General features: G+C 34.9%; 1 protein-coding gene and 1 long non-coding RNA gene across 2 annotated transcripts; one reads left to right on the forward strand and one right to left on the reverse strand.

Moving 5' to 3' along the window:
• Positions 1-9,788: 9,788 nt before the first annotated feature.
• On the reverse strand, positions 9,789-17,348 carry LOC107775670 (heavy metal-associated isoprenylated plant protein 4). The gene is made up of 4 exons (XM_016595423.2): positions 17,210-17,348; positions 16,356-16,522; positions 10,351-10,438; positions 9,789-10,252 (listed from the first exon to the last, which is right to left on the reverse strand). The coding sequence occupies exons 1-4, from the start codon at positions 17,316-17,318 to the stop codon at positions 9,939-9,941; spliced, it is 678 nt and encodes a 225-aa protein (XP_016450909.1). The 5' UTR covers positions 17,319-17,348; the 3' UTR covers positions 9,789-9,938.
• LOC107775671 (uncharacterized) lies at positions 10,528-15,547 on the forward strand. The gene is made up of 3 exons (XR_001645808.2): positions 10,528-11,376; positions 11,737-11,810; positions 15,279-15,547. It is a non-coding gene; the product is annotated as an uncharacterized LOC107775671 (long non-coding RNA).
• Positions 17,349-18,388: the final 1,040 nt, after the last annotated feature.

Below are 18,388 nucleotides of genomic sequence, written 5' to 3' on the forward strand. Positions count from 1 at the left end.
CTTTCATCTTCCAATACTTATTACAAATAATGGTTCAGATTCTTTAGAATGTTATTTACTATATTCCACCATTTTCAGCTTTCTCTATTTTGTGGTCCGATGATGCTTCCCGTTGTTTATTCAGCATGCTTTAAGTACTCTTTGATCTACCTTTCTAGCTCTTTATATTTTAATGTCGTTATGTGCATATATGTGTGTGCGCTTGTGGTAAATTCGCAGTGGGCCTTTTGGGAGGTTGTCATGGTTTATGTAAATTGATATATATATATTGAACATCTCAATGAAGGTTGAAATACCAAAATCTTCCTATAAAATACTATTAAATACTATTGGTATAATATTTTTGGACAAATTATAAATACCCATTATAATAAATACTATATTAGATATAAAATCAATATAATGAATGTGATACAATTACAGAAAATTCATTGTAATAAATACAACTAATAATGTTAATTTATTAAACATATTATGCATGTATAACAATTCTTTAAAGCTAGCATTTGCATAAAAAATTATCTTCTCTTTTTATTTCTCTTAGCTTGAATTTTCAGATTTTATGATTTATTAATGCAATTCTTTTTTTATAAACGCAGTCATAATTCAAAACGTTTTACTATCCAAGTATAAAATAGAAAGATATCATACACTAATAAATAATAGTCATGCCCTCTAAATTATTTTTTCCTTCTCCTAATTAATATCAACATAATTTATATTCATGTATGTTTATTTGATGTTCGGCTAAAAAATGCATATATTTTACTATTGTTGACTCACATTCTAGTATATATAATCATCTTCTGAGTGTTAATTATATTATTTTATGCTTAATATTATATTTTAACAATGTAGGAATAAAGCGGTGTGAAGATAAAGAGATTTGGAGCAAAAATGAATAAAATGTGAAGAAAAAAAGAAAGAAAAATAAAGGAAGAAGACAAGGGGGCACCTTTGGTGTTTGTCCCCCAAATTGGAAGATAAAAGAAAGAAGAGAAACAACACTAAGGCAAAAATTGAAAGAGGGAACAAACGTGAAACCTTTCTGGTTTTAGCGTCGGGGCCTGTCCTGGACCCTACATGCGTTATTTTTTCTATTTCACCCGGGACAAGGTTATTTCGGCCCTATACGGCCCCAATTCGTATAAAAGGGGTCCTAAACTTATTTTGGAGGGTGAAGAACGTTATTGAGAGTAACGTTTGACAAGGGGAGAGTACAGAGCCGCCGTGGAGGCCGTGTTTCATCTTTTCTTCCACCAAAGTTAGTAATTTTTATTTTTTTTGTATGATTTGTTGTTTGGCTACCATGTCTATGTAGAGCTAAACTTCACGTTCTAGGGTTGTAGTTCTTTCATGACTATTGTATTCAGATATTGATTTTGCTTTTTTGATTTATCATATTGATTTATTTATTCAATCTTGCGCTTAATTATTTAATTGCTTAATCACCAATTGAATACTATCGACGAATCTAGAATTGAACTCTGAAGTGAGAATTCTAGATTGCACATAGGATTGAGTAGAGCAAGTTCTCGAATCCAAACATCAGGGAACAGATTCACGGTTAGGATAGACATATACCTAATTGCCTTGCTTGGTTGATGTACATGAATTATAAATGCGTTCTTGTTAATTCTAACTCCATAGACATATAGGCATTATGTTAGCTTGAATAGGCGAGTAAGAACTTGACAGATTCTTATGAGCAATATTAACCATGTCAATCAATAAACTAGATAAATTAGTTAGTCAATTCAATTGAACAATACAATAGGATTGTTAGATAGCCCATAACCCAAGATCGTTTTCATCGCATTGATAACAAAAATATCTGCTCTTCTTTTGTTCAGAGTTCACTATTGGTTTTTCTTTATTTTAAGTAGTTTATAATCAAATACTTCTAGGTTTAATCCTTGTTCAGATAATTAGGATAGTCTGATCTAGTTAATAGTTGATAACAAGTCCTCGTGGGTTTATTACTTGACGACCGCATATACTTGCGTGTGTATTTGGCCGCAGCAAGTTTTTGGCAACGTTGCCGGGGACTTAGAATTAGCTATTTTTCTAGATTAGACTTTTACTTTTATCTTTACATTTTTTTTACTTTCCTTCTCTTTTTGTAAATATTTTATTTTTATAACTATTTGATTTTTCTCTTAGTGTTTTTCTAGTTTTCTCAACATGACATATGGAGATGAGATATACGGAGGTAAGGTTATTGAAGAAGAGGCTTGGTTGACGGAAGACTTTTATAGCCCGTATTTTTGGGCTTGTCATGGCCTGACCTCTTGGAGATCTAAATTTGAATATGGGAGTAAAGGTTGGTATTGGGACAAATATTCTCGATTAGGAGAATATGTGGAACGATTATGTCTTCTAACAACGTTGGTAAATGATTGGTCTAAGGAGAGAGTTGATCTTGCACATGAAATTGATAGGTTTGGCTTGGTTGTGCATAACTTGGATGCATATTTGAATGCAAAGGTTGATGCGTGTAACGCTCAACAATTTAATGATGAGTTATGTGAAGCTGAAAAAAATCTTCTAGACCAAATTGAGGAGCTAAAACGAGAATACCAATCATTAGATCATATTTCCCTTGATGGTGCCAATGTTGGGAAGGGTTCTCTAGATTCATGTGAGAGAGTAGATAACATAACTTTTGCAGACTCTAGTAAATGTAAATATGAGGATGCAAATAATAGTAAAATTCACGAGTTAGGGCGCATTAGACCTCATTCTAATTATTTTTTCACATTGTGTTTAGATAGTAAGATAGTAATCGAGCCATCTGAGCCTATGAGGGAGTCAAAGAGTGAAGATAAAAGTGCCTATATTCTTGAATTTGTCGTGCCAGAGAAAAAAAATTACATTCCTCATCTAAAGGACGAGAAGTGTAGAGTGAAAATTTATTACTTGGCCTGATTTTCTTTGTAGCCCTACCAAAAGAGCATAGCCACAGACTGGATGCCCTGTTAGAGGTACAATTCATAAGTTCAAGGTGGAGGCAAAAAGTGGTTCATGTCATGCCGCGACGTTAAATTAGGCGCTTGTTGGGAGGCAACCCAGCTTTACTGCTTTTTTTGTTTTTGTTTTTTTTTATTTTTTATTTTTTATTTTTATGTTATTTTTGTTGTATTTGTTTTTGTTTTGTAGGATTATGAGTATAGGAAGCAAGGCCATAAAATGCGCAAAAGCAAGCAGATGATTGGAACTAGTGTGAGGTACCAACACAAAGGACCATCCTTGGGAGAAGTCTAAGTACCCCGTGAGCTACTTGTGCTTCGACCTTTGGCCTTTCTGGGAGTTTCTTGTCCACCCTCCTTAATATTTTTGCTTTATTTGTGGATTGGAGACATTGCATTCTTTTAAGTGTGGGGTGGGAGAATTCCTTTAGATCATTAGTAGTATTATATTAGTATGTTAATTTCTTATTTTTTTCAGTTTAATATTTTTGTTTTTTATAGTAGTGTAGTATTTTAGGTGATTAATTTTAAAAAGTTTTAAAAAAAGGAAAAAAAATAAAAAAAATTGGACTTTTCTTGACGATGGATCTCTTAGACAGCTTTCTTGAGGGATTAAAGTCTAGCAAAAAAATTGAAAAATAAAAAAAATTATACAAAAGTATGTCTTTTTGTGCTTTAGGTAGTAATAATTCTCCGTTATTTTTCTTTGTGTCTCGGTTCTTTTCCATGGGATGTAGTTTGAACAGGATAGTAGTTTTTCAATTTTTAGAGTAGATTAGAATTAAGAAAATAAATGAAGGAAGAAATATGAGATTCCTAGGTGCTCTTGACTTGTTTGATAGTAGCATATTTAGGTTTTGGCATGTGTAGTACCTTCCCAATATTTTAAAATTGATCATGATGCCTTTATAAATTGAATAGCATATTTTGTGGCGCCTATGTCTCGTTTACTTGACTTATGTTCACTTTGTACTTAATGCTTAATAACTTATGGCTTTGTGAATACTTGAATTTTGAGAGTCGGAATGGGATCGTCCCTTAGTGAGTCATGTGCCATGTGTGGTAAGGTTTTTGTGTAGTCTATGTATTATACTTGTATCTAGAACTTGCCCGGTATGTAAGTTAAAGCAAAATTTTAGGTGATGCTCGATTTAAAAAATAATTTTAGGCTTTTTTGATATTTTTGAGCTTATTGCTTACCATATATAAAAATTATCCCTAGTTAACCCCTTTGAGCCTATAGATTTTATTTGGCACCCACATTACAAGCCTATACCCTTTTTGTTCTTAATTTATATTGTTTTGATCCTTTTACCTCTTAAAGTACTTTAATTGTGAAATGAGCGCTTAAAGAAGTAAGAAGGGACTAAGTGTGGGGTGGCTTTTGAGTGGAACCAATGAAAGGAAGAAAGGTGTACTTGTTTTGTAAAAGAATACACCACTAGCGAAAATTACAAAAGAGAAAAAAATAGTTGAAAAAAAAGAGAAAAATAAAAATAAAAATAAAAATATGTAGATGAATAACTTGATATCTTGTTCTTTCTAGTGGAGTGTAAATGACGATAGTGCTTAAAGAAAAAGGGAATATTTTGGGGGGTAATATTGTTTGTGAAATTGAAGTGGATTGAAGAATTTGCGCTTAAGTTATTTGGTGATGTCTTAAAGTGCTTAGGAGGGTTAGCCACTATTCCTAAAATATATCCTACCCGTCCCTTAGCCCACATTATAACCATAAAAAATTCTTAATTGATTTTAGATCGAGCGAGCTTATATTAGTAGAGATTTACATTAAGCGCAAGCGTATGGTACCAATTGCATGCATGTGACTTCTTTGTGATAGTGAGAAATTTCTTTTATATACAAGTGAGTCCTTAAACTATATTTGATCATGAGATTCGGATGTGTGGATTCGACTTACTCTCTTCGCTTTTGTTGTGAGGGCACATAGTTTCATAAGGAATAGGTAACATTATTAGACTTCTCTAGGATGTTGGGTGTTCAAGACATGAGTGCATTGGGACGTTGAGTTGGTTTTTGAGGCTAGGAGTGTTGTGAGCATGTTGTCTTTATTTGAATATTTTTGAAGAATGACATAAGTAAAGGGAAGTGTATGTGATTGCATATGTTAGAGTTTAATTATTGCTATCAACCATGATCATTGGTGTGGTGTGCTTCAAATGTGTAAATGTAAAGTGCTCAAGAATAGTGTGAATTGTTGGTTGACTCGAGGACGAGCAACGTTAAAGTGTGGGGTGGTGATGTTCGGCTAAAAAATACATATATTTAACTATTATTGCCTCACATTCTAGTACATATAATCATCTTTTTAAGTGTTAATTATATTATTTTGTGCTTAATATTATATTTTAACTGTGTAAGAATAAAGTGGTGTGAATATAAAGAGATTTGGAGAATAAATAAATAAAACGTGAAAGAAAAAAAGAAAAAAAAAGAAGAAGACAAGGGGGACACCCTTTGGTATTTGTCCCCCAAATTGGAAGACAAAAGAAAGAAGAGAAACAAAGCTAAGGCAAAAATTGAAAGAGGGAAAAAACGTGAAACCTTTCTGGTTTTAGCGCTAGGGCCTGGCCCGGATCTTGCGTGCGTTATTTTTCCTATTTCACCTGGGACAAGGTTATTTCGGCCCTACACGGTCCCAACTCGTATAAAAGGGGACCTAAACTTATTTTGGAGGGCGGAGGACGTTATTGAGAGTAACGTTTGACAAGGGGAGAGCATAGAGCCGCCGTGGAGGCTGGGTTTTATCTTTTCTTCCACTAAATTTAGTAATTTTTATGTTTCTTTGTATGATTTATTGTTTGGCTACCAAGTCTCTGTGGAGCTAAACTTTACGTTCTAGGTTTGTGGTTCTTTCATGACTATTGTATTTTGTCACGACCCAAAATCTCACCCGTCGTGATGGAGCCTATCTCGATACTAGGCAAGCTGTTAATGTCACTAAACTACAATTTCTTTTAAGTTTGAAAATATAATATTTAAATACAATACAAAATCTTCCAAATACAAATACAAGCACTCTCAAAAACCTGGTGTCACTGAGTACATGAGCATCTAATATGAATACAAATCTGGAAAAGTACGGTCTAATTTAGTCTAAGACCACAATACAGTAATACAGAGATAGGGAAGGAGAGACAAGGTCCTGCGAAATATGGCAGCTACCTCTAAATCTCTGAAAAATTAGTTGTACGGAAGAATCAACACCCGCTATGTCCGGGAACACCTGAATCTGCACACGAAGTGCAGGGTGTAGTATGAGTACAACCAACTCAGCAAGTAACAATAATAACTAAGGAACTGAAGAAAATGACGAGCTACACAGTTATAGTTCACTTTCAGTAATTCCAGCAAAGAATAGACATGCTTTCAAATCGAGCAGTTTAAGTCAAATTAATTTTATGCAGTTCATGTAATTCGGATATAAAATCCTTCAGAGATTTCACAACAATGACAGATAGCAACCAAATTCAACAACAAATGCAAAGCAAGTACAACCTCTCATGCAACAATCACTCAACTTATCACAACGGCTCAACCACTCGGCTCTCAGCCCTCAGCACTCACACTCAATGGGTACCCGCGCTCACTGGGAGTGTACAGACTCCGAAGGGGATCCTACAGCCCAAGTGCTATAATTTGCACGGACAACTCACGTGCCATAATATAATATCTAGATCCGCACGGTCAACTCACGTGCTGCACGACCAATTCACGTGCTATAGTATAATATAAGGATCCGTACGGCCAACTCACGTGCTATAGTATAATATAAGGATCTGCACGGCCAACTCACGAGCTATAGTATAATAAAAGGATTTGCACGGCCAACTCACGTGCTATAGTATAATATCTCACAATCAGGCCCTCGGACTCACTCAGTCATAAAGCTCTCCGGTCTCTAGGGCTCTCAACAATCATGAAATCAGCCCAAACAACAATGATATGACACATCAATAATGAATAATAGAGACTGAGACAAAATAATCAAGTAACTATGACTGAGTATAAAATAATAATTTAAGCAAATAATTCAACATGTACACGACCTCTGTGGGTCCCAACAATACCAACATATAGCCTAAACATGATTTTTAACATGACTTATAGTCAAATTTTCACAACACATAGAGAACACATAATTATCAACAAGTTATTTAACTTTACAGTTTTTACGGGACGGACCAAGTCACAATCCCCTCGGTGCACGCCTACATGCCCGTCACCTAGCATGTGCGTCACCTCCAAAATAATCACATGATACGAAAATCCGAGGTTTCATACCCTCAGGACCAAATTTAAAACTGTTACTTACCTCACACCGTGTAATTCTTTATTCCGCTATGCCCTTTCCATGAGAATTGGTCTCCAAAAGCCTCGTATCTAGCCATAATTAATTCAATTCAGTCAATACCAATTATTGTAATTAATTCCATAAGGAGATACTAATTTTTCTAATAAAATCCGAAATTTACTCAAAAATCGCCCATGGGGCCCACGTATCAGAACCCAAAAAAGTTACATAATATGAACGCTCATCCAACCACGAGTCCAACCATATAAATTTTACCAAAATCTGACACCAACTCGACCCTCAAATCTTCAATTAAAGCCTATGAAGATTTCTACCATTTTCAACCCAATCCATACCCATTTGAACTTAACAATATTTTTACAACCTTGTTGGTATGTATACATAATACTCTTATACCCAAGAATCATAATATAAATTACCCATTTTTACTCAAAACCCGAAATTGAAGAATTGAGGAAAGAAATTCTTACCTCTTTGAAGCCCTAGCAAGATCCTTGTGAAATCTTCAAACCTTGAACAAGAATTGATGGATAAATGACTAAGTCTTCACTTTCTCCCTCTAAAATGCTCTCACCTCTCTCTAAAATATTAGATTTTGACTAAAAAATAAGCGTCAATGGCTATAAATCGAAGTTGGGTCGAGTCAAAAATTAGAAAGAATGGAAGCTCTGACACAGTTATGCGGTCGCATATGCGATCGCATAACAGGTATGCGGTCCGCATACCGACCGCATAATTTGGCCTCCAAAGCTGGGCGTTACTGACCTGTTCTGCGGTCATTATGCGGTCCACATACTTGTTCTGCGGTCGCATAATGCACCGCAAAATAGGTCTGCGGTCGCATAGTGCACCGCAGATTTTCCTCAAATCTTGCTCCTCTCCTGGTCCACTTTGCGACCATTATGCGGTCCGCAGAGTGATTCTGCGACCGCATAGTGATCGCAGAAATGACCCTTTTCCGAATAAAATTTTCCTTTACACATCGGTGTATTGTTCAAAATTTCTCCGAGGTCGTTACACATAAGTCAACATCCGGCTAACCTTTTCAACTTAAATTCTAAACCTTGGAACCGGACCCAAACCAATTACCCCGGCAAGCCAAATAAAAACTTTAATTCATAATTTAAGCAGTAAATAGGAAAACAGGATTATAATACTCAAAACGACCGGCCGGGTCGTTACATATTTAGATATTGATTTTGCTTTCTTGATTTATCATATTGGTTTATTTATTCAATCTTGCTCTTAATTATTTAATTGCTTTATCACCAATTGAATACTATCGACGAATCTAGAATTGAACTCGAAAGTGGGAATTCTAGATTGCACATAGGATTGAGTAGAGCAAGTTCTCGAACCCGGACATTGGGGAACGGATTCGCGGTTAAGATAGACATATACCTAATTGTCTTGCTTGGTTGATGTACAAGAATTATAAATGCGTTCTTGTTAATTCTAACTCCATAGACATATAAGCATTAGGTTAGATTGAATAGGTGAGTGAGAACTCGACAGATTCTTATGAGCAATATTAACCATGTCAATCAATAAACTAGATAAATTAATTAGTCAATTCAATTAAAGAATACAATAGTAATGTTAGATAGCCCATAACCCTAGATCGTTTTCATCGCATTGATAACATAAAAATCTACTCTTCTTTTGTTCAGAGTTCACTATTTATTTTTCTTTATTTTAATTAGTTTAGAATCAAATACTTCTAGGTTTAATCCTTGTTCAGATAATTAAGATAGTCTGATCTAGTTAATAGTTGATAACAAGTCCTTGTGGGTTCGATACTCTCTTATCACTTTATTACTTGACGACCGTGTATACTTGCGTGTGAGTTTGGCCGCAACATTATTTATAGAGTAATATTCTCCTTTTCAATAGAATGACTCTCTGAACTTCTTATCTTCTTTGTCTTTTCAGGTCTTGAATATTTTGAAAAAAGAATGATGTTTTCATGCAGGACCTGTGGAGATGCATTCCATCACCGAAAGTGGCATACGAGATGTAAGACTCACAAGTTTTGAGTTTTTTCGGAGAACGACCAAGCATTATCTTATTCCATATATGTTATTTTTATAATTCCAAATTTTAAAAGCTTGACTTAATTCTACCAAAGTAACTTCAATCTCTTTGCATTTTCCCTTTCCTTTAGAGAACTTCCATATCGAGAGAGTAATATACTCTTTGATTATCCATTTCATGTTATGATGCATTTATTACTTGATTTTATTTACTTTCACGTACTAAATTACTGAATGATTGGTCCTTATTATCTTTTCATGATTTGAGATTATTTTAAACAATGATAGGAAGAAGTGTGACTATATTATATTGAAAATTAAGTTAGCATATGACTGACATTTTAGACCATTCAATTTGAAATTTATTTAGACTTTGAGTTACATTGTTAATATTTTTTTTTTAATATTTATTTTTATAATTAAACACGTTTTTACTTAAATTTTTTTGTACAAATTAATATGGGATTCACGCGCAATGCGTGTGTTCAAAAACTAGTCAAAGTTAAAAAGTATGAGTTCGAAGCTATACTATAGTTAAATTGGTTTACCACAACATACACTAGAAATATGTGTTCTACATCCGTCCCTGCATGACATATGCATCTACATGACGGAACAAGCATTAGGATTTTCATCACTGAACCACTGAGGGGCATATACATAGTGAACAAAATATGGAGCTACACCCTCTTTGTTTTTTGCTTCTACTTTCTTCACTTCGTTAAATTCAACAATCTTTTCTGTCGTCGTTTTCACTTCAACTGTCACTTTTTCCTTCTTTTCCTCCTCTTTCTTCTTTATAATTTCTGCGTGTTTGCGGAAAGTTTTTTGCACATATGTCACAACTTTTTCTGACTCAAGAACTGTCTCAACTGTTATAGTTTGAGCTTTGAAGTCTGTTTTCACGTTATGAATACCTGCAAAAAAAAAAAAGCATACATAGATGTTGAAATTATTGAAATAAAGTATCTCTGATAACACTAAAGATCTTGGTGGACTATGCATAGAGTTTTACCTTTGTGTTTGAGTAGCCTCTTCTTTAGGTCAAGTTCACACTTGTTGCAATGCATGTAAACTTTCAATGTTGTTGTCTTAATACTTTCCTTCAAGATCCAACAGAATTAAGTCAATCAAGGATCAACTCCTAGTTAAATAAATAATGCTTCTTATTGTACAATTTTTTTTTTATCTATTTTGTTTTTCACGAATTATTGCATTATGAAGAAAATGAGAATAAGCGTGTCTGATATGGCAATAGTCATTTTCCATAAAAATATTTTTTATGAGAGTTATTTCTGGTGCTTCGTTACCACAAAATATTTTTCTTAGAAACCATTTGTCATCGCAAGGGAGAAAAATGCTTCTCTTAGTTTTCGGTAGAAGTCATTTGCCTCACTTGTCATATATATATATATATATATACATGCAGGCAAATAGGGTAGCAGATGTGCTGGGTCGCTTTGGAAGATCAAGGACTATATTTGGAGTTGAAATGGATACACTATTTTGGACCGTTCCTCCTATTGATGCTTTGTTTACTTTGTGCAAGGACCTTTATGCACTACCAGATATTAGGCAATTTTTGATCGATAATTCTGGTCGAAAAATGTTATCGGAGTTTCGACGCCATTTTTGACCACCATGGTTGGACACTTGTTCACATTTAGTTTGCCTTTTTTGTTTGTAAATATTCGACCACCTTTTCTACAAAAGTAGTAAGAAACTTTCGTGCGAAAACCTGCAAAATTAGCTTCTGACGGTAATAATTGGTTAGGAAAGTCAATTCTTTTCTTTGACCAACAATTAAAAAAATTAAGGTTCCAACTGAAGTTGTCGGACTTTTATTTTTTTGAGATCTGATTTATTAACGACGCTGATTGATCGACCCGATTCGGTCTGTCATTGTAAAAATACAAAGTCTAATTTATTTTTTCAAATCCAATTCTGTTCTATTTCATTCTCCCTCTTTCCCCTCTCTATATCTCTCCTCTCTCTCTCTTACTCTCTCTCTACTTCTAAAATTGCAACAGAGCTCTTTTTGGTTAGTCTCTCTCTCCCTCTCTCTCATCCATCTTCTATGCGGTAGAGCTCATTTTGCTTGTTACCTTGCCCCGGGGCGGATTTAGGGGCGGAAGAGGTTCATCCGAACTCCTTTCGTCGAAAAATTACACTGTAAATATAAGGCAAAATCTATTTTTCACTTCTATATATTAAGTTTTGAACCCCCTTGACACAACCCAAAAGTGTAGTTCAGTGGTCAAGGGGGTTCAAAATCTTTGAAAGGTCATACGATCAATTCCCACTAGCTACTATCTTTTTTTTTTTCGAACCTCCTTCGTGGAGATCCAGCCTCCGCCGCTGACCTTGCCTTTATTTTTTTTATTTTTTTATTCTTTTTCAGTTACATGTTGCAATGACAATCAGGAGGAACTTGGCAGATCTTCGGCGGACTCCGGCGGCAACAACGACAATGTAGTAAGTACTTTTTTTTCTCTTTATTTGTTTTAGTACCTAATTCGATTTTATTGCTAATATTTCTATTTTCTATTTAGATTTAAAGAACATCTAATTTATTTTCTCTTTACTTATTTTTTGTATCCAATCTAGTTTAGTGATTAATGTCGCCCTTGGAAGCATCTTAGATAGTGTATTTTTGAAAGACTCGACATACCATGAGAAGCACCCTCCATATCTCTGCCTCTCTTTCCTTAGCCGGAGCTTTGCCCATTTAGTTTGCTAGGTTAGAATGAATTATGTGGATTTGATCATTCATTAGTCATATTCGGACTTTATACACATACACGCATAATCAGATTTAACTAGTATAATTATAGACATAGATTTTAGGATGAATATGGAATTTTGAGTGTCGGAGAATTTTAATTTGAAAGAATATAATATATTTTGAAAGTGTTTGGCATAATGCTAAATAAATTTCAAAATAGAAACCTTTAAAAGAACTTAACTTATTTATTTAAGTGTTTGACATAATGCTATGTAAAATTTTAAAATAGGAACCTTTAAAAGAATTTAACTTATTTATTAAAGAGTTTGGTATAATGCTGTAACGACCCGCCCGGTCGTTTTGAGTATTTTAGCCCCGATCCCCTAATTATTGCCTCATCTATGTTAAATTATGGTTATGTGATTTATTGGGGGTGTTTGGTTTTGGTTTCGGATGAGTTTTGGAGTGAAATGGGACATATAGTCCCTAGGTTGGAGCTTTAAGTTGAAAGAGTTGATCGTAGTTTGACTTTTGTGCAGATATCTTCGGAATGGAGTTTTGACGGTTCCAATAGCTCTGTTGGTGATTTTTGGACCTAGGAGAGTGTCCGGATGTTGATTTGGAGGTATGTAGGTCGTTATAACTTGAATTGGCGAAAGTTTGAAAGTTGAAGTTTGGAAGATTAGAAAGTTTGATCGGGAGTTGACTTTATTGATATCGGGGTGGGATTCCTATTTTGAAAGTTGGAATAGGTCCGTCGTGTCATTTATGACTTGTATGCAAAGTTTGAAGTCAAACAGAGTTGTTGTGGTATGAATCAGCATTAGTTTTAGAATTCGAAAGTTCGTAGTTTCATAAGCTTAAGTTGTAAGAGTTGACCGGAGTTTGACTTTTGTGTAGACGGCTTTGGAATAGAGGGGTTCCAATAATTTCGTATGGTGATTTTGGATTTAGGCGTATGTCCGGATGTAGATTTAGAGGTTCGTAGGTTAGTTTGGTATTTTTGGCGAAAGTTGGAAAGTTGAAGGTTTGGAAGGTTGATAGGTTTGGCTGAGAGTTGACTTTATTGATATCGGGTTCGAATTTTAATTCTGAAAGTTGGAATAGGTCTGTTGTGTCATTAGGACTAGCATGCAAAATTTGAGGTCATTCAGAGTTGATTTGGTATGGTTCAGTATGGGTTTTAGAAGTTGAAAGTTTATTAGCTTCCTTAGGCTTGAAGTAAGGTGCGATTCGTGATTTTGATGTTGTTTGGTGTGATTTGAGGCATTGAGTAAGTTCGTGTTATGCTTTAGGATTGGTAAGTGCGATTAGATGGAGCCTCGGGTGTGTTTCGAATTGAGTTTGGACTATTTTTGGGCTTGAATGGACTGTTGAAGAGTTTGGCTTCTGGCATTTTCGCATTTGCGGTGGCTTGGCCGCAGATGCGGAGCTGCAGGTGCGGCCGTTTGAGCACAAGTGCGGAGGAGGAGGCTGGCGGAGGTAGTCCGCAGATGCGGAGCTGCAGGGCGCAGGTGCGTAAGCGTAAATGTGCAATAGCTTCCGCTGAAGCAGAGCCACAAAAGCGGATGGATGGGGGATTAGTTGTTTCCGCATCTGCGATGGTATTTCTGCAGACGCAGCATCGTAGGTGCGAATATATGGACCGCAGGTGCGATTTTGCTGGGCAGAATTTAATAGCGAAGGTTTGGTCATTTTTCTCATTTTTTGAATTGTGGAGCTCGGTTTAGGGCAATATTTTGAGTGTTTTTCATCACAATTGAAGGGGTAAGTGATCTCTACTTAATTTTGGAGTTAGCTATTGATTATCCATTGATTATTACATCTAATTTATAATATTTTAAGGTAGGATTTTTGGACTATGATATTGGAGAGTCGATTTGAGATTGAAATTAGATGAAGCACATATTTTAGGACTCGTATCGTAGTGGGTATTCGGAATTTGTGAATTTGGACGTGTTCCATGATGCAAACCTAGGGTTGACTTTCTGATTTTGATTAAGGATCTTAGCTTTAGCATTTAGAATCGTTTCCTATGTCTTTTATTGATGATATTAAGTTGTTTTGGATTGATTCGAGCCATCCGGAGGATGTCTCACGCAGGAAGGGCTTTCGATTTAGCTTGCTTGAGGTAAGTATCTTACCTAAACTTGGTTGAGGCACTAGTTGCCTGAATCATTTATGATAGTTACGTGCTATGGGTGGCACACATATGTGGGCTACGCCTATGTGCGTCCACCGGGTTATATTTCATGCTTGGGATAGTGCTTAGGCTATGATATGCCTTAATTTGATTGCTAAGCTTTATACTGTGATGTTTCTCCTATTTGTACCCTTTTTGTGAGCTATTTGTATTATATTTGAGGTTACGTTGAGGTTACTCTCCCGATTGAACATGATAAATTGCTACTTTCGTGATGTATTTGCCGGATTGAGTTATGATAGCACACTTTGTACATGCATACATTTTAGCATGTCATTTATATCAGTCAAGGAGTATGAAACTTGATATTTATTGATCATGTACATGTATTCTTGTATATTTGCTTTCTGTGTGATATGATCTGGACTGGTAGCCAGTGACCACGTCGGGCGGATTGTGATATTGAGACTGTGACCACGCCAGACGGATTACGATTATTGGTACGTGAGTTGTCCGTGCGGATCTAGATATTGATATTATTAGCACGTGAGTTGTCCGTACGCCACGTGAGTTGTCCGTGCGCCACGTGAGTTGTCCGTGCAGCACGTGAGTTGTCCGTGCAGCGTGTGGATATGGATCCATCCCCCTAGGGTCACCCTCTCATGTTCTTTCTTGATGATGTACACACGGTTGTTGAGAAAAACTGATAAGTGGTTTGGTACTGAAATAGTAATATTGAGGAAACGTTTGTCGGTGTTTGATTCGGTTGTTGCATTTCATCTTTACTTGCGACTTCCTTGACTGCTATATGCTTTATTTGCATATCTTCTTTATATGCTGAATTTTTGACTGAGCAGAGTACATTAAGTAATTGTGTGTACCAAGATGGTTATTTCTGTGATTCATGACTTCAACATATTGTTGTTCTGTACTTGTTGGATTTATGAATTGTACAGGTGATTAGCGAGTATTATTATAATTCTTACTTTTATTACCTCGCCGAGGTTAGTTATGATACTTGCTGAGTACATGGGGTCGATTGTACTCATAGTACTCTCCGCACTTAATTGTGCAGATCCAGGTGTCGGACTGAGTTGTGGCTAGCTGTGAGGTGTTGTTGTGAGCATTTTGGAGAGACGAGGTAGAGTTGCATCCCGACCGTAGTCTTGGTGTCTCTTTTCCTTTTGTACTGTTATTTTCATTCAAACAGTATCAATATTCTGTATTCCAGACTTGTACTTTTTATTAGAGCTCATGACACTGTATTACCATTTCTTGAGCGTTATTGTATTTCAAATCAGTTATTCATGTTAATACCATTAGACTTGTACTATTTCTATGCTATTTCTGTTATTACGTTCCGTTGTTATGTTGACTTGCCTAGTAAGTGAGTTAGACACCATCACGATCGGTTGTGGTTTGGGATCGTGATAGTTTTTGACCGAATTTGTCGGAATAGTGATTCTGACCAATAATTTTTCGACTGATCAAATTTTGTCGAAAACGTCGAAAAATAAAATTTTTGACCGTTTTCAATGATTCCGGTGGTCAAAAATTGCCTAATTTCTGGTAGTGATGGGACTATTTCAAATCAACTAGTCCCAATTTGTAATAATCTTAGTTAAGACTACTTGTCATGCTTTCAATAAAATCCATCTCCTTTAGCAAAAAAAAAAAAAAAAAAAAAATTTCTATTTCATACTATTTATTCTAGCTAACACTTGAACATTTTTATTAATCTTAAGGACGCAAATATCTTAACAAAACACTCTCCGATTTGATAACTATGAGTAACTGCTCATAAAAAGTCAGATTACTTGCTTGAGAAATAAGATTGATTACTCAACAGGTTAAAACATACTAATAATACGAAATTCTTTACACTATTAGTATATATAAAATTACTACCAAAACAATACTAATTTCCGATGAAAATATCTGATTGAATTTGTTGGTAACATCTGACAAAATCCATAGGAAATTGGCTAGTCGGTAACGTTTCGATAGACTTTCCGATCGAAAAGCCCTTCCCAACAAACCAATTTTCGTTCAAATATCCATATATATATATATATATATATATATATATATATTTGGTAGTTTTGTATTATATGCCTCTATGTTTTATTTAGTAAGGTATATGCCTGCTTACCTTTTTCACTTCCTTCGTCTTTTCAACGTCTTTAACCTTCGTCTGGGATACAATTTCGACTTTCTTTTTACTCCATTTCTCTAAGCGTTGATGAATTTTCTTTGCGTCGATAGCTCCTTTTACTGCAACTTCATCTTTCTCAAGTTTCACATCCACAGTATGAACTCCTGGAGCCATGTTAAGTTGTCATGTCAAAGCAGTGGTGACTGATGAAAATACAGAAAACAAAAGCAAGATTCTTGAACAAAGGAAGAAAAACAGGAAAAGAAATTTCATTTTTTCAAACAATAAAGGGAAAGAGGTCAAAATTACTACTCTATTGTATGAAATATTTTAATTTTACCTTTTCGTTATACTTTAGACCATTCATGTTTTGATTTTACCAATTCATATTATTTCCGTTAGTCAACCATCTCGTATTTGTCTTAAACTTAACATATTGTAACTTTTTAAACTATAGTCAAAAGCAAATAAGTTTATTTGGACCTTTTTTCAAAATATTTTGACATTTGAAATCCAGGCTCAGTCCACATCGGAGACTTATTAAGAATAAGGACAAATACTAACAAATTTAAATATTCCGTATTAATTAATTATAATAAAGGGATCAATTTGGACAGCCTTTTCCATTAAAGAATCTTTGAACTGTCACTTTTCAATACATTGTTTTCATCTTTTTAATAGTCATCCCTTGCTTAAGGGAAGGTCTAGCATATAATTTTCTTCTTCTTGATCGAATTGCTCTATCTCTCATCCAGCCCTTCCTCCAAAACGGCGGATTGGACTTGAAAAACTAACGTAGTACCAATAAAAAAAAAGAAATAAAGAAATAAATAAGTTAAAATTAAAGTTACCTTGGGTCCTCATTAGAGGTCTTCTAATATCATGTGCACATTTTGGGCAGTGGAGACGAACTTTGTAAATTGCAGTGATTACCTCTATCTTTTTCTCTTCTTTAGACATGGCGACCCCTCAGCATTTACTAAAAAGAATAGATCAGAAAAAGGATTGTTCATTCCTTTGATTTCGTTAAAGTACTTGGCAAGAAAATTGGTTGGTGGGAATTAGCAGCCGGTAGTTTACTAATATGTGGAAACTTCATGCATGAGAATTTGAATTTAATTAGTAGTAGGTTGTAATCTTTTGTACCTAAAATGGTCATAGGAAACAAAAAGATTTGGCATCTTTTTTTTTTTTCTTCACCTCCTTTTTCAGTTTAATTTTTATTTATATAGCTATATTTTATTTTTCACTCAATGTCGGTATCTGTTTTAGGGTCCTGACAAATCGAACTTGCCTCAAGGCCCACTAAAAAAGGAAAGCGCTTCATATCAAAAATAGAAAAAAACTACACGACTAAGCCACAAATAAAAACACTTTACCTACCAACAATTAGCCATTAAGTCATGCTACCAAAAATAGCCATAAAAAGTAACCAATAAATTCTTTTTTGATGTGTATGGTTAAAATACATTGAATATACGTAGTTGAGGCAATATACAAAAAATTGAGGAAGATTGGAGGTAATTTAGATTAGTTTGAAGTCAAAATTCGTTAGCAATGATACAAACATTCAAAAAACCTAGACACAAAAGATTCTTTTAATGAGTATGATTGAAATTCGACGGAGATAATACAATATACAAAAATTGAGAAAGATTGGAGGTGATTTGGAATGGTTTGGAATCAAAATTCATCGTCGAAATCAAGCATAAATTTGGAGTCAAAATTCATTGTTGAAATCAAATTTAATTTTTTTTCCTGCGGTATATGTATCTAACTTGTATCTCATGCATAAGTATACATGAATATACATGGAATACACATTTGATACATATGTCACTAGATCCTTCATACTCTTACTAAAGTACACTTAAGACTCAACCAATCTTGAAAGTTCCGTGGACAACTGGCATACCTTGAATCTAGCCTGCAATCCTTTTGCACTTCTCTTATCAAATTTCTAGTTAGAGTGAGAGCTATACACACGTGATACATGAAAGATACACAGTGTGATACACATCTCATCTTCT

Source organism: Nicotiana tabacum, chromosome 23 (assembly GCF_000715075.1).
Source record: "Nicotiana tabacum cultivar K326 chromosome 23, ASM71507v2, whole genome shotgun sequence".
Classification (NCBI taxonomy): Eukaryota; Viridiplantae; Streptophyta; class Magnoliopsida; order Solanales; family Solanaceae; genus Nicotiana; species Nicotiana tabacum.